The sequence below is a fragment of the Akebia trifoliata genome, chromosome 15 (assembly GCF_017979445.1).
Source record: "Akebia trifoliata isolate Shusen 1 chromosome 15, ASM1797944v1, whole genome shotgun sequence".
Lineage (NCBI taxonomy): Eukaryota > Viridiplantae > Streptophyta > Magnoliopsida > Ranunculales > Lardizabalaceae > Akebia > Akebia trifoliata.
The window spans coordinates 13052791-13068256 of record NC_141389.1 but is presented as its reverse complement, the minus strand read 5'-3'; the positions used below and the strand labels follow the sequence as shown (position 1 = coordinate 13068256).

Sequence of the window (15466 nt, the reverse complement as noted above, 5' to 3'; positions counted from 1 at the left end):
TACTTTATGAGGGGCATTTTTCGTAATTTTGTCAAATTCTGTTAAAATTGGTGAAATGATTTATTTGGTTCCGATTTGTTATTTTATGTGTTCGAGAGAATTTTCCTAATCGTAACATAGGCTCTAGGGTTGTTTTGATGTTAGGGGTATTTTGGTAATTTGGTCAATTTTTCATGATTTTTATCGTAAAGCTTCTTTTTGTTTGCAAGATGATGATTTCTATGTTTCTGAGATCGTATTTTCCTAGCGTAGCGTGGTTTCTAAGGTTTTGTCAGTTCGAGATACCTCATCCGGATTTCTGAAACACATCTAGTAACGAAATAAAGCAATGGAAAAACACATCCATCATTGGGAATCATTGCAGTCGGGTTGACGAGTTGATTAATCAGGCGGATGCAAAAATGGGGTGTCTACACGTATCAAAAAAGAAACCCTAGAAAAAGTAGGTCAAAAAACTTCCCTAACCTCCCATAAACCCTAATTTTGAAGTCCCAACTCCTTACCTAACATCCATACCCCAATTTTAACTCAAAAAACACCTAGAAGCTCTTCAAAAACACCTAGAAATCCAGAAAAAATCAGAAAATTCAAATCTAAGAAGAAAGTACCTCGTTTTGGAGATCCGAAATGAATATGGTGATAGAACGAAGCGAGGAATGTTGTACAAGGAGCTATTCTATAAGATCTGAGGGAATAAAATCGTTGCGCTCGTGAAGGTAGTTTATTTATTTATTTATTTTTATTTAGGACTTTTTAGCAATGTAGTTTATTTGGGAATTAGTAGAGACCGGCGTTTGCCGGGCGGGGTTGGTGCCTAACACCTTCCAACCCCGTAATGTGATCCCCGGACTTAGTATTGTTTTTCGTTGATTAGTTATCCTTTTTTTTAGAGTCAATGATCGGTTCCTAGACCGCAATAACTAGGTGGCGACTCCCAAACCTCAAAGGTCAAAAGCGAATCCGCGCACCTCGCTGATCGATGGCGTTTTCAGATAATTTTAGAGTTTAATTAAAATTATTTTAGATAGAGTTAATGTTTAATTAGAATTATATTAGGTAGAGCTAGTGTTTAATTAGAATTACATTAGACATCGTCGGGTTCCCATTATCGGTGATATGCTAAGCGGTCTCTTGGAGGTCAAGGAGTGTACTCGCTCCATGGCAGACCTCACAGTAGCCAGCATCAAGGTAAGACGGAGGGCCATAGATATACCCAGATAGGTCAAAATTTTAGTAAGAAATGTAATGGTGACAGTGGGCATTAAACTATCTGAGGATAGAGAGTGTGGAATGGAGAATATGATGTCTAGCATTAGTAAAGATGGTGTGGGAATAGCATATCTATTGGTGTCAGAGTCTTTTAATGCTCCTTCAGCTGGTATTACTGTAGCAAGGACCAACCCAAAAGTATTTCAAACAGCCTTGTCAGATCCTAGGAAAGGGAAGACGGCTACTCTTGAGTGTGGGTCAAGCAAAGGCATTGTTTCTAATGTCCTCTGCGCTGAGTTGGTAGAGTCAGCAGGGGTCTACATCGAAGATAGAGCCTTGGCTGAGCCGAGATAGCTGGGTCGTCAACTCTTAGAATCGGTTCAAACGAAGTTGAGTAGCGCCCATGCCTTATTTGAGACGAATCAAGTAATTGGGCCGAAAAGCCCACTGATATGCGGACTTAGTGGATAGACTGTGTGTGAGGAAGGGCAGAACTCTGGTTCAGGCAATACACTAGAATCAGACAACACATGGAAGGAACAGGCCTTAGGGGCTATGGACCAAACCGTTGGGCCGGGCAGTCCATCAACGCTTGGGTTTAAAGCTCAGCCCGTATGCGAGGTGGAGTTGATCTCTAGGATAGGCGGCCCATCATATCACGAGACAGGCCAGTCGTCCCCTCAAGTAGGCACAGAACAGGCCCAAATAAGGAATATTCGGCCCTTATGCTTGACGGACCAAACGCCCATTCTAGTTGGACCAACACACTCTAAGGTATGGACTCAGCCCAATCTTGAGTTAATTCAAACAGATGGCCCATGTGGATATTTGGTTCCAAGAAACAGATTCATAGATACTACAGAGGGGATTCCAGTAATTGGGAACACCAGTAAGTAGGTAAGGAAAGCCTCACTAAGCCATGTATTTTTAGAAGAAGAGCTCATTCAGGACATGTTGAAGCCAGACGATCTTGGGGCGGAGGACCTGGTTAAGGAGGCTAGTCAGGAAGTAATTGAAGTAATTGCAGAGACAACACCAACCACTGAGGGAGTTATGGCACGGGTTCAAGAGGAGCCAAGGGTGTGTAGTCTACTATTTACAGGTGGAACTTAGGAAAAAAGGGTCCAAGGAGTAGCAACAAGAGCTGGCAGTTGATTGGGGGCTGGGAGAACAAGGGGCCTTGGCGCAAAGAGGTTTTTTACAATTTCTACAGGCCATCGAAGGCTCGAATCTTCGAAATGATGGGTGCGATAGTGAGGAGTTAATCTTTGGAGGAGATCACCCTAAATCTGTCACAGAAGATGTATTACAAATGGCAGTTGAATCGGATACCATCCCCTTAGACATAGTAGATGGAGAAGAGAATCCAAAGTGTTGGGGAAGGAATAATTCTAAGATTCAGACAGTAGAAGTTCTAGCTGATTGGATTATACGTAATTTGAGTGAGATCAGTTGAGCTGCTGGGTTACCTAAAGAAGGGCAGGCAGAAGGAACTGGTATTTAGTTCGAGCTGACACTCAAGAAGTGGGAAGAGATTGGTAAATGCTATGACACAGTGATTAGAGAAGAAGAGCCATTAGGAGAGGAACAAGCTACTATACGGGATGAGGTGGAATTAATTCTCAGGACAGAGGTAAACCAAAATGAGACAGGACAGCAAGGATGTTCGAGTAGAGGGAAAGGAGTCAAGATGGTAGATAAAAATAGAGTGAAAAATCTAAGAGTCAAACTGGTTAAAGAGGTCCAAGAACTGTACAAGTCAGGGGCCATGGTTAAGGCTGGCCCATCTTTAATCTTAAGAAGTGGGAGAAAACTTAGGGTCATTAATGACGATTAGATTGATTTCTTGGACCGTGCGCGGACTCAACAATAGGGCCAAAAGGGCCTCAGTCAAGGAAATAATTAAAGCTCACAAACCACACATTGTAACACTTCAAAAAACAAAATTGGACCAAGTGGACAGGGTGGTAGTGCGTGACATTTGGGGCGAACGGAACTTGGGTTGGAAACATATTACAGCAAACGGGACAGCAAGGGGTGTTATAGGACAAGAGGTTGATCGAGATGAATGATTCTTTAGTGGGAGCTTTTTCTGTTTCTATATTGTGTCGGTGTATAGGGAAAAAAGACAGCTGGGTGTTCTCGGGAGTATACGGACCTAATAGAGATTGGGAGCAGAAGCAATTCTGGGAAGAGTTGGATGACGTAGGCTATTGGAACCCACTGTGGTGTTCGGGAGGAGACTTTAACGTCATTAGGTTTGCTTGTGAGAAACAAGGAGAATCGAGGATTACAACAAGGATGGGGAGATTTGGGGAGTTCGTGAATCGAAACAACTTAATGGACATTCCACTCCAAGGCAGAAGCTTTACTTGGTCCAACCATCAAGCCGTTCCCACCCTCAATAGATTAAACAGATTTTTGGTTTCAGATGATTGGACTTCAATTTTTTGTCAGATTTCTTAGACAGCTATCCCAAATCTGATATCTGATCATTGCCCTATTCAGTTGGTAGCAGGGTCATCCAACAGGGGTCCCATTCCGTTTCGTTTTGAATTGATGTGGCTGAAGCACCACAACTTCAAAGAGTTGATCACTGAATGGTGGAGGAGTTTTTCCTTTGCAAGAACAGCAGGGGAGGTGTTCAGGAAGAAATTGAAGGCCTTAAAGAAGACATTAAAAAAATGGAACAAGGAATCTTTCAGTAGGGTGGATGCACAGAAAAATGATATCCTTGTGACAATTGAAGATCTGGATCGTATGGAAGAGATGAACCCGATTTCAATCAACGACAGGACAACGAGACTAAACGTTCATGAGAAGTATCAACAGATGGTACTTTTAGAGAAGATCAGTTGGAAGCAGAAATCCAGAATCAGATGGCTTAAAGAAGGGGATGACAACACAAAATTCTTTCATCGTATGGCCAATGCTCGAGACAAGAATAACCACATCACAAGGTTGTGTGTGAATGGGGAGTGGCTGGAAGGGGAAGAAGGGGTTGCTAAGGGGATTGTAGATTTTTACTCGAAACTGTATACTGATGGAGCTGATGACAGACCGAAACCTAATTTGCTACAGCTTGGTAGAATCTCTGAGTTACAAAGCGAATGGTTGAAAAGACCCGTTGAAGAAAACGAGATTTGGGATGTTATCTCAAGTATGAAGAGTGATAAAGCTCCGGGACCCGATGGTTTTCCCGTGGAGTTCTACAAAACTTGCTGGGAGGTCATCAAGTGTGATTCCATCGCTCTAATTGATGAATTCTTCAGAGAGGGTGTATTGGATCGTGATTCCAATTATACCTTCATAGCTCTAGTTCCAAAGGTAGCAAGAACTGAAGACATAAAAGACCTGAGGCCCATCAATTCGGTGAATACAAGCTACAAAATCATCATGAGCATCCTTGCCAGAAGATTGAAATGGGTCATTCAAGGGATAATAGGGTGTAATCAGAGTGCATTTGTCAAAGGGAGATAGATTCTGGATGGTGTCCTAATTGCAAACGAGTGCATTGATTCTAGACTGAAATTTGGGAAAGAGGGAGTGGTGTGCAAGGTGGACTTTGAGAAAGCCTACGGCCGTGTTAACTGGAAATTCTTGGAATTTATGCTGGGGAAGATGGGTTTTGGTAGGAAGTGGATCACTTGGATTATGGCGTGTGTGACTTCACCCTCTTATTCAGTTTTGGTGAACGGAATGCCTCACGGATTTTTTCGAAGTACGAGAGGCCTCAGACAAGGGGATCCTATATCACCCTTCTTGTTTATCATAGTGGCAGAAGCATTTGGTAGATGATGGAAAGAGGGTTAGCGAATGATTCTTTTTCAGGATTCTCACTAGGGGTAGGCACGGTTAGTATTTCGCACCTCTAATTCGCAGATGATACTCTAGTCTTCTTGAATGATTCCATAGATCAAACAAGGAGGTTAGGTGGTTTGCTTTGCTGCTTTGAAGCGATGTTAGGTATCCCAGTTAACACGAGGAAAAGTAAGGTCCTCCCGGTCGGTTTGGTCTTCCTTCGTCCTATCTGGGGGCCCCCTACAAAAGGGTGGCGATTTGGGACCCGATAGTGGAAAAAATTGAAAGAAGGCTAGCATCGTGGCAAGCTAATTATCTTTCGAAGGGGATAATTGACTTTGATTAAAAGTGTTTTGTCCAGCATCCAATTTATTTTCTCTCTCTTCTCTCAATGCCTCGCAGTGTAGAGCTAAGGTTAGACAAGTTGTTTCGTAATTTTCTATGGCATGATAGAGTTGGGAACAGAAAATTCCATCTTGTGAATTGGAAACAGATTTGCTCAACTAAGAAGCATGGTGGCCTCGGTGTGAAGCGACTTAGGGAGATGAATGTGGCCTTGAGGGGAAAGTGGTTGTGGAAGTTTGGGAACGATGGGAATAGTTTATGGAGACAAGTTATAGAAAACAAGTACAAGTTGAGCTGAACGGGGTGGGAAAGCGGATCGACCAGACAACCTTATGGGGCGGACTATGGAAGGGCATCATGAAAATCATCCCACTGTATAATATGAGAATAAAATTCAAAGTGAGACATGGCAACCGAGTAAGGTTTTGGGAGGACACATGGTGTGGCAATCAGCCCTTAATGGAGGCATTCCCAACCTTGTATTCCATATCCTCGAAGAAAGGGTAGTTAATCACATCCGTTCGACGAGTCACAGGTGGAGATTGGGCATGGCATTTTGGATTTCGAAGGGACATTAACGAGTTGGAACTTCAAGAAGTTGGAAGATTAGTCGAAGTCGCTTCGAGTATCGAGCTTCGCACGGGAAAGGAAGATGTGAGAATATGGACTGCAAATAAGGATAGAAAATTCACGGTACACTCTTTCTACAATTCTTTGTGCAATAATGGGAAGTCCATTTTTCCTCATACTTCGATTTGGGGTCCAAAAGTGCCAAGCAAAGTTGCTTTCTTCACATAGACGGCGGCTTTAGAAAGGATACAAACGACAGATTTGTTAATACGGCGTGGATGGTGCGAAGCAAGTCGTTGTGTGCTATGTGTGGAAAGTGGAGAATCATCGGATCATCTTCTAATACATTGCAAGTTCTCATACGGCATTTGGACTCATTTGGACTCATTTTCTTAAGTTGTATGGGGTTTAAACATGCTTACCGGAGTTAGTTAAGAATATTTTCCTTGGTTAGTCGTCAATTGGCCATGCGTTTGAGGGCACAAAGAGGATGTTGTCGAACATTACACCGTTCGCAATTTTTTGGGGGGTGTGGTTTGAAAGGAATAGGCGTATCTTTGAGGGGAAACAAAAGGACTGTCCGAACACGATTATGTCTATCTTGGGTTTTATTTTCTGTTGGTCCAAAGTGCATAAGGAGTTTAGGGGTCTGTTTTTTGAGGATTTGTTATACAATTGGGATGGGATTTGTAGATATGCACGTGAGTAGCGCTGTAATGTATGGCCCTTCCAGGTTGGTCAACTCAACCGATTTGGTTTTGTTTTCTTGAATACAATACTACTTATCAAAAAAAAAATAGTTTTAGAGTTTAATTAGAATTCTATTAGGGTTAGGGTTCGACTTTGGTCTTATTAGATTGATTAAGGTTTTAACTTGATTGACTAGAATTTAGGGTTTTGACTTAAGTCTTACTTGATTGACTTGATTTTAGGATTTTGACTTAAGTCTTACTTGATTGACTTGACTTAAAAAAAATTTAATTTTAATTAGAATTTCACTTTACATTAATTAATGTTTTAATTTCAGAATTTTTAATTATTAAAATTATAAAATTACCCTTTTGCCCTCGGAGAAGACTTTTTATGTTTTAAGTCATTTTTTAATGTTCCAGGATGTTTTGGAATCGATTTTTCGTAAGAAATTCAATGGGAATATTGGTTTGTGTCATTCATGAAATTTTTTGTGCGAAATGGTCGTGAACTTTATGAGGGGCATTTTCATAATTTTGTCGAATTTGGTGAAAATTGACGAAATGATTTATTTGATTTTGATTTGTTATTTTATATGTTTGAAAGGGTTTTCCTAAGCGAAATGTAGGCTCTAGGGATGTTTTGAGATTATGGGTATTTTGATAATTTGGTCATTTTTAGTGATTTTTATCATGAAGCTTCTTTTTGTCTGAAAAATGATGATTTCTATATTTTTGAGGTACATTTTCCTAGCGTAGCGCGATTTCTACAATTTTTTTTGCTTGAGATACTTCATCCGAATTTCTGAAACATATCTGGTAACAAACAAAGCATTGGAATAACCATCCATCATTAGGAATAGTCGCAATTGGGTTGACGAGTTGATTAATCAGGCGAGTGCCAAAATGGGGTGTCTACAGGTGGACTCATTGTCCTTAGATGTTTTTCAAATAAATTTTTGGTAGTTAATTTAATTAATTTTTTTTTTTTTTAAATCTTCAAAATCACATCATTTTTTCCTTTGATTTTTTTTAAAATCTAGAATTAGTCCAAAATTCTCAATGGAACAACCCTACAAATTTAAAGTAGATTTTTAATTTTAATTTTTTTTCTTGTCTTTTTCAGAGATATCTTTACACGACGAACAATATTATTTAATAAAATCAATTTACACCAATTTTGTCAATGTTAGTTTTCTATAAAAGTAAATGAAGACAATTTAAGAAAAAGATAGTTGAATATTTTAGTTTTTTTTAATAAATGTAAATTGGTCTAACCAAGTTGAGGAAAGATCTAAATATGGTCCAACCAAATTAAAATAAAAGTCAGTTCTTTGGAAGACCTATCTCGTGTCTGTGTTATATAATTCTACTTTACAAGAACTCTGAATCACTCTTGAAGTTCATCCTCATTGTGATAAATGATTTACTTACCCCGTAATGACCTAGCTCAAAGGCTAAATCCCAATTTATTGGGCCTTGCAATACAATCAAATAGAAACCATTTGATTGATAGGGAGATGTAGATACTAGTTCGCATAGGGTAGAGTAACGAGCCGTTGTCCTGTTCATATATTTGAGTGACACAAGTCGTAGCTACCAATATGCCCGGGCCAAGTAATAAATTAACTAGTAAATAGATACTTAAGTTCGAGAGAATTGTCCTACTCCCTTGGAATGGAGTTAGTTTCAATTGAATGTACGACGGATCATGAAATTCTTGACTAACTGTGAACTAGTTGTCGCTAACTCTAGATTAAAAAAAAAAAAAGCAAGGGTTTTAACATGGTTCATCAAGTTTTATACATTTTTGGTTCAATCATTAATTCCTTTTCAAAAACTTTCATAAAAACTATCATTTCTCGAAACTAGAAGGTGGCATAAGTAAATGCATATAAATCGAATGAGCTTACTTATAATTTTTAAAAAGGGGCTTATTTATAATTTAAAATTTTAATTGAAGGTTTTTTGAAGATTACATGCTATTGTAATTTTAAAACTAAGATGTAGATTATAATTTTCTTAGTAATTTTTACCAAAATGAACTTGATTATATTAAATTTAAATACAAAAGTGGGGGCATTTAAGATCAATAAAATTTTGGCATGGAAATGATTTCTTCTCCGCCTTCTCTCATTATAATAGAAAAAGAAAAGATATAGGATGTTGGATCGTACAACAAAATTGGTCCAAAATAGCATATACTTTTTAGGTAAGTCAATCAAAAGAGTAATGAAAATTCCAAAAAAAAAATTCGCTTGAAATCATTACTCTTTTGATAAGCTTCAAAAAATACTCTCACTATAAATAAAAGAAATGGTTCAGAATCTGATCTCCATTTACTCTTTTATGTGTGTTGTATGTTGCATCCATCGTTTCCTCTTCAATCAATAAAAGCAAATTGGTAATCTCGATTATCTACTATTCTTTTGATTTCTTTACTGTTCCCTATTTCAAAAGAAATTTTTTTTTTTTTTAAACCAAACAGGAAGGCAGAGACCGAGATCTATTAAGGGGTTTTGTTCTTTTCTTTTTTATATTGTTGAAAATTTTTAATGGGATTTTTGACCAAAACTAATATTTGTTCTTAATCATTGTTAGTGCAGAAGAATGGAAAGTATTGGAGGAGGAGGAGATATCGTAAGGCAAGTCCACATCATTTATTTCCTGAGTTGGATGGGTCGTATTTAGCATCCCCATCTCATCCGAGTCAATCATCTGAGTCAAAACAAGGTCCATTTAAGAGGTACTTCAGTTTCACTATTCTACTAATTTAATTTATTTTAAGTTAAAGACTTTAATATATTGGAGTTTCTATTTTGAAGATGTTAAGTGATGGTTAACAAATTTGAGAGGGATAGACATGCCGAATTTATTCGCTTAGTTTTACAAAAGGTTGGAAGTTGGAACTGAGATAAATTTGTTCACATCAGTACATATTAGTCATAGAGTGTGTATTTGTTTTTGGCAGGAAGTACAAGACAGGTTATGTTTGGCAAGATTTGATGGATGATGATGACCTCATCACTCCTATTTTAGACAATAAATTTGTCCTCAAAGGTTCCCAAATCTCAGCAATCCCATTTGGTAATATACAATGAATCACAATTTAATTATTTAATGTCTAATTAGTGAGTGTTTCTATTGCCAACCCAACTTTTACTTATACGCGTCTCCCTCCCCTTGTCTCGTATACTCATGTTAAAATGTATTTAAAACACTTTGAAAATAAAGAAATTTATCAAATGGTATATGAAAATTGAAAAATTACCCAAATGATACATTATTCAATTTAATTTAGAAAACGAAAAAATTACCATTTTCGGGAATAAATTAACCAAGACGACAAAATTTTAAATGAACAATATTTAATGCGAAAAATACCTTTTTACCATTTTTTAAGAACAATATACAAGTCCCCTCTTTAAATAAACATATAGAAATACAAATATTTTTGTACAATGATGTTTCCCTTCGAGATTTAGTTTATTTCATCATTCTCTACCATTTTAATATGTTTAGAGCATTTCTAACAAGCTCTTTAAAGTGTGTTGGCTTTTTTTACTTCAAAGAGTGAAAGTTGAAAAAACTAAGGCTGACAATGATCTGAAATATACCTAATGTCTGAATTGGTCCGATCAGGAAAAACATGAAAATTTTAATTTTCGGATCAAATTATGATTGAAATCTTAGATCCGAATCTACCCCACCCCGATCCGAACATATTTCAATAATTTGTTTTTATTATTCTTAATTTCATGTAAATACATATAGATAAAACATTTTAGTCTTTTTGATTTCCCTCTGTATTTGTAGTAGGAAAGTAGATTTTTAAAATTTTAAAATTTTTGAACATTGATAATTTGAAAATAAGGCATGTGTTCAAATCGGACTGAATTGGATTTGGTTCACACATTCATTAATCTATTCAGATCGGATACGTCTCTAAAAAAATTCGGATCGAATCGGAGTGGCATTGATCCAATACCGAACTGATCCGTTGCCAGCCCAAGAAAAAACTATCTCCAAAAAACTCTTTAGAAGTAAATATTAAAATAAAGAGGGGGCTTCCACTCTCTACATGTAGAGAGCCTCATATACTAGTTATTTTAGTGTTAAAAAATTAAAAAAAAAAATACTTTCCTTAATAAGGAGGGTCGTTCGGCTCACATGGATTATCAAATTGACAATCCAATACAACATCCTTCTAGATTTCATGGAAAAACTCATATCCAAAACAAAACAAAAAATTGAACTCGGTCTAAAGTGTTGAAAATTGATGGCTACCAAACTACCAAAACTTAAAATTTAAATTTAACAATGAAAAATAATATTTTAAAAAAAAAAATATTATTCAAAAATTTTAGAATTTCATTCTCCACAAGATTGTGGCATGTGATCATGTTTTTGGATGCCAAGATGTGAGCTCACAACCCTTAGTATGATTTAAGTAGGTTTTAATACATATTTATTTATAAAGTAAAATAATATTAAATATTAAGAATAGAGAAAGAATTGCTGAGTCTATTGGAGTTGAGATCAAATTTTACATTAACTAAAATAACTTCTGTTTACCTTTTTTTTTTATATACACAAGATGCCCTTTATTTTAAAGAACATTGTTAGAGATGTTCTTAGTTAAACAAGGATGCATATACTATTTGATGAAAAAATGGAGGTGTTTATTTTTGTTATCAAAATATTATTCATTTCAAATTTTACTATTTTGATAAATAGCTTATTTCAGAAAATGATATTTTACCATTTTTGGAATTAAAATAAACCGGGCACCCTTTTGATAATTTTTCAATTTTCGATGCACATTTTGATAAATTTTCATTGGACATAACAAATAAGCATTTGAAGGTATCTTTAGTAGGAAAAAACTATTTTGAGGGTATTTTATGTAGTTAAATAAGTTATGGAGGTGTATTTAATGCATCTTAGCATGTATAGTTAGGGCACAAGATAATGGCACCCAATATACCCAAATTAGGGTTGTCAACGGATACCTATCGATTCGAATACACATATATCCGAATCTTAAAAAAAATGATATCTGAATTTGAATTCGAATTCAATTATTCATCCAAATTTGACTAAGATGATTCATGAAAGCCTTCCTTTTCAAATGAAAAAGAAAAAAAATTCAGAAATAATCATCTTCAACCCTCAATTCTTCATGATCAAAACAAAACATCATCATCAAGAAATCAACCTTGTGTGGTCGGAAGTAGTGAACGGCTACAATGCATCCAACCGCATTGATACGAAGTCGTCCCTAGCACCTCCCTCCTCGCAGCAGCGTGGTACCTGTCAAAAATCACTCCAACGCTCAAGTTAGAGAAGCAGAGGAATCTTTCTTAGTACTGGTTCGCCTCTAATTTCCCCAGAAGGATCTATTTTTATAGTGCTTACTGTGCTATTTATCTCCCTTGACTGTCCCTAGGGTTTCCTCCTCCATAAGCAGTAATCATGGGATTTCACTAACTCTGTGGAGTTGTTTACCTAATCGAAATCTTCTGGATCGATTATAATTATTTACTGAGTTCTCTACCACGATCTCCGGGATTGACATGCATGCATCAGTTTTACGATTTTCCTAAGATCTGGCCTGCCCTACTTGGCAAGTCTAATATGGCTTATTGTTATGATGTCCTTCTAGCCAGGCTAGGGAGGTCTCTGCTCTGACCTGCCCCACCAACAAGGTTGCACTTCTGTATATTATTTTGCGCCGGGTACCACTTAGTCAATTCGAACACGTGTACAGCTTAGATTTAGCATGCAATTATTTCCCTCTACAAACCTAATATCGCATCTACTTTAATGTTTACACCTCGAGGAATGATTAGATTTTTGGGTGAAGAAAATGATATAATTTTAAGTAGAAAAATTAGGGCTTTTGTTTTAATTTGCAAATGTCTAAGGAAAGGTTGAATATGGATGGAAGATTTTTGAAAAATAAAAAAGACCGATGTAATTTTGGGTAGAAAATGTAGCTTTTTTATCTTTGCAAAATGGCTAAAACTAATGCATTGAAGTAGAAACCTGTTGATTTTGAATTTTGAATATTAATGTATACATCGAAATTTTGAGATAAACATGAAGGGTATTTTTATTTGAGTCTTGAAGTTGGATAAAAATGAAGAGAGGGGAGTTACTTACTGGTGTAGTGATTCTCATCAGAAGAGGTCATCAGTGGCTAGTCTAAAATCCTAAAGGGGGAGATGAGGAAGAAAAGTTGAGGGTGAAAAGAGTTAAAGAAGGGTCGAGTTATTTATGTATATCTTATTTAATAAATATAATTATTATATTAAATCGAATCGAATATTATCGGATTGGATGTATCAATATTCGAATTTGAATCCGAAATCTTCAGATAATATCCGATTTTTTGAATATCCATTGACAGCCCTAATTGGTCCCAAATGATGATTAGAGTGCATACTATTTAAAATGAGAACTAACATTTTCACATCAAAAAATTTTATGAAATACCAAAAAAATATTAATGTGATGAAAAATCAATAGAATGCCACTACTCACAATAATCCATGAAAAACCACATCTCATCCTAAAAGTTAGAAAGAGACTTTCCTTATTAAGTTAAGAAGGAAAGGTTTTTTTAGTGCATCACTTGTATCATCCAAAAACATGGGATGATGCAGTAAAAATGTAGAGCACAAAATTTTAAGAACTTTCAAAATAATAATAATAAAATATTTTTTAATTATCATTCAATTTTATTTTAAATTTGAGAGTTTGGTAGCCATTCCTTTTCAAAACCTTGAATCAAACCAATTATTATTACTTTTTAAAAAGCACATTTCTTTTACTTTTGAAATTGGTGCAATAAGTAAAAGTTTGGAGTGTCAATACAAGATCACTAATTAATTATCTATTCTACACAATTAAATATGTTTAAGAATGATATTGTGCTACATATCTCTACCATTGAATTCTAATACGGTTTCATCGAATGGACAGATTCAGGGTTGTTCGATTCGAAGACATCACAAATGAATTAGTCAAAATAAACCATGAAGTTGATGACAAGTATTCAAAGTTGTCCACAACAGAAATTGACGATTGCTCAAAGAAAAAAAACATTGACAAGGGCAAGGCGTCACAAAGGTTCTTGAGTTCTTCTAAGGTGCTTTGCAACCTACTGAATTGTGGTGTGGTAGAGACTAACGAGTCAGCTATGATCATGATCAATAGACATCTAATGGTCCTTTTTGTAACCAACGACGTATAGCAACAATAACATAATATATCAGGTAGGAAAATGCTGGAATGACACAAACAGAGACACAAAGGTGACAAAAATGATGTGGTGGCGTGCGCATAACCGTAAATGCTTTTTACTCATATCTCGTGAAAAAGCATCTATGGTAATGTGCGAGACACCACATCATTTTGTCACCTTTGTGTATCCGTTTGTGTCACCCCAACACTACTCTATGGGGTATCTTGTACTTAGGGGTGAAGCCAAGATTTTGCTCATGTAGGAGTAACCAAGAGTAGAAAAAAATTTGTGGGGACAATTAAGAGTGAAAAAAATAATTGTGAGGGCAACAAAGAGTGGAAAAAAATTGTGAGGGCAGTAGTGACAGATTTCTTTAACCGTCGCTAAAATATGTTGCAATAGCACATTAATCCATAGAATTTGAAAACTCTTGTGGGGGCAAGTGCCCCCACTCTAAATCTGCCCCGGATTATTCCATTAAAACTTTACTCTCACTGACAAAGAATGCTTCGTCTTAAAGATCATAAAATCCTAGGTAATTGTGGTTGTCCAACCATTCTCACAAACGACGCCAATTGTAGAGGTAGTTTTTGTTATTCATCTCGAGGTCAAACACACTAATCATATAAAGAATGTAAAAAAAATATATAGAAAAGTGCAAATACATATGATTTTTTTACATGGTTCCACATGTTGTGCCTACATCCACGGGCGTGGAAAGCCATTCCACTATAATGAATTTCCTATTACATGATCTCATCTTCTTCTTCTTCTTTCCTTTCATTTTTTTCTCTTTTCCTCCCTTTTTAAAATGGTCTTTAGCCGAAAAAATCCTAATCCTAGGAAAGGAACCCTAACCTTAGTTAGATTATAAGTTTCACATGCAACCATATCCAAATTTAATAATTATCTATAGGAAAAGAATTTTTTCAAATTTTCTTTCCAATTTAGATAGAATTTCTCTCAAATATTGCCACATGTCTACCTAGATATGCATGTTGATTAGTGTGAATGAACGGTCCAGATGAAAAATCATTTTATTCCTCTACAATACCCTCCATCTTTATTGTCTTTCCTCTTTTACCTTCTTAACCCTAAAGAGGATACTCATGCCTTAAGCACGGGCAAACTCAATAAATACAATCGCTCATAAGTCATCGAGTATAAAGTATAAACAAGTACTTAGGTTAAACCTCCAAATCCAATTAAGGTGACTCAGAGAGTTTGAACATTATGTTTCAGACCTCTCACTCGATCCCTTCTCTAGAACCCCAGTTTTCAATTTCAAACCCTAATTTAATAGGATACACTTTAGATTTTGAAGGATTCAAGAGGTTATTCGAAGACTTCTAAATTCCAAACACACTTAAAATGAAACAAGTCTCTGCACTGTCCTAAACTAGCATAGCTACTTAAGCCAATTCGTTTTTTCAAATTACTAGAAAAAAACTTGATGTCTGTGACCATTTTTAAGCCATTGTTTTTAAATACTCACATCTGATTGAGAGGGATCCTAAATCAAGCATACACTTTGGAAAATACTCATGAGATGCTTCTCAAAGATGCATGAAATGTTTTCCAAAAGGGATCTATTTCAATAGGC

The 15466-nt window shown here is 36.2% G+C and overlaps 1 protein-coding gene across 1 annotated transcript; it reads left to right on the top strand.

Moving 5' to 3' along the window:
• Positions 1-2160: 2160 nt before the first annotated feature.
• LOC147384384 (uncharacterized) lies at positions 2161-5007 on the top strand. Its single transcript, XM_086424918.1, has 5 exons — positions 2161-2289; positions 2423-2642; positions 3329-3600; positions 3718-4581; positions 4690-5007. The coding sequence occupies exons 1-5, from the start codon at positions 2161-2163 to the stop codon at positions 5005-5007; spliced, it is 1803 nt and encodes a 600-aa protein (XP_086281044.1).
• The last annotated feature ends 10459 nt before the right edge of the window (positions 5008-15466 follow it).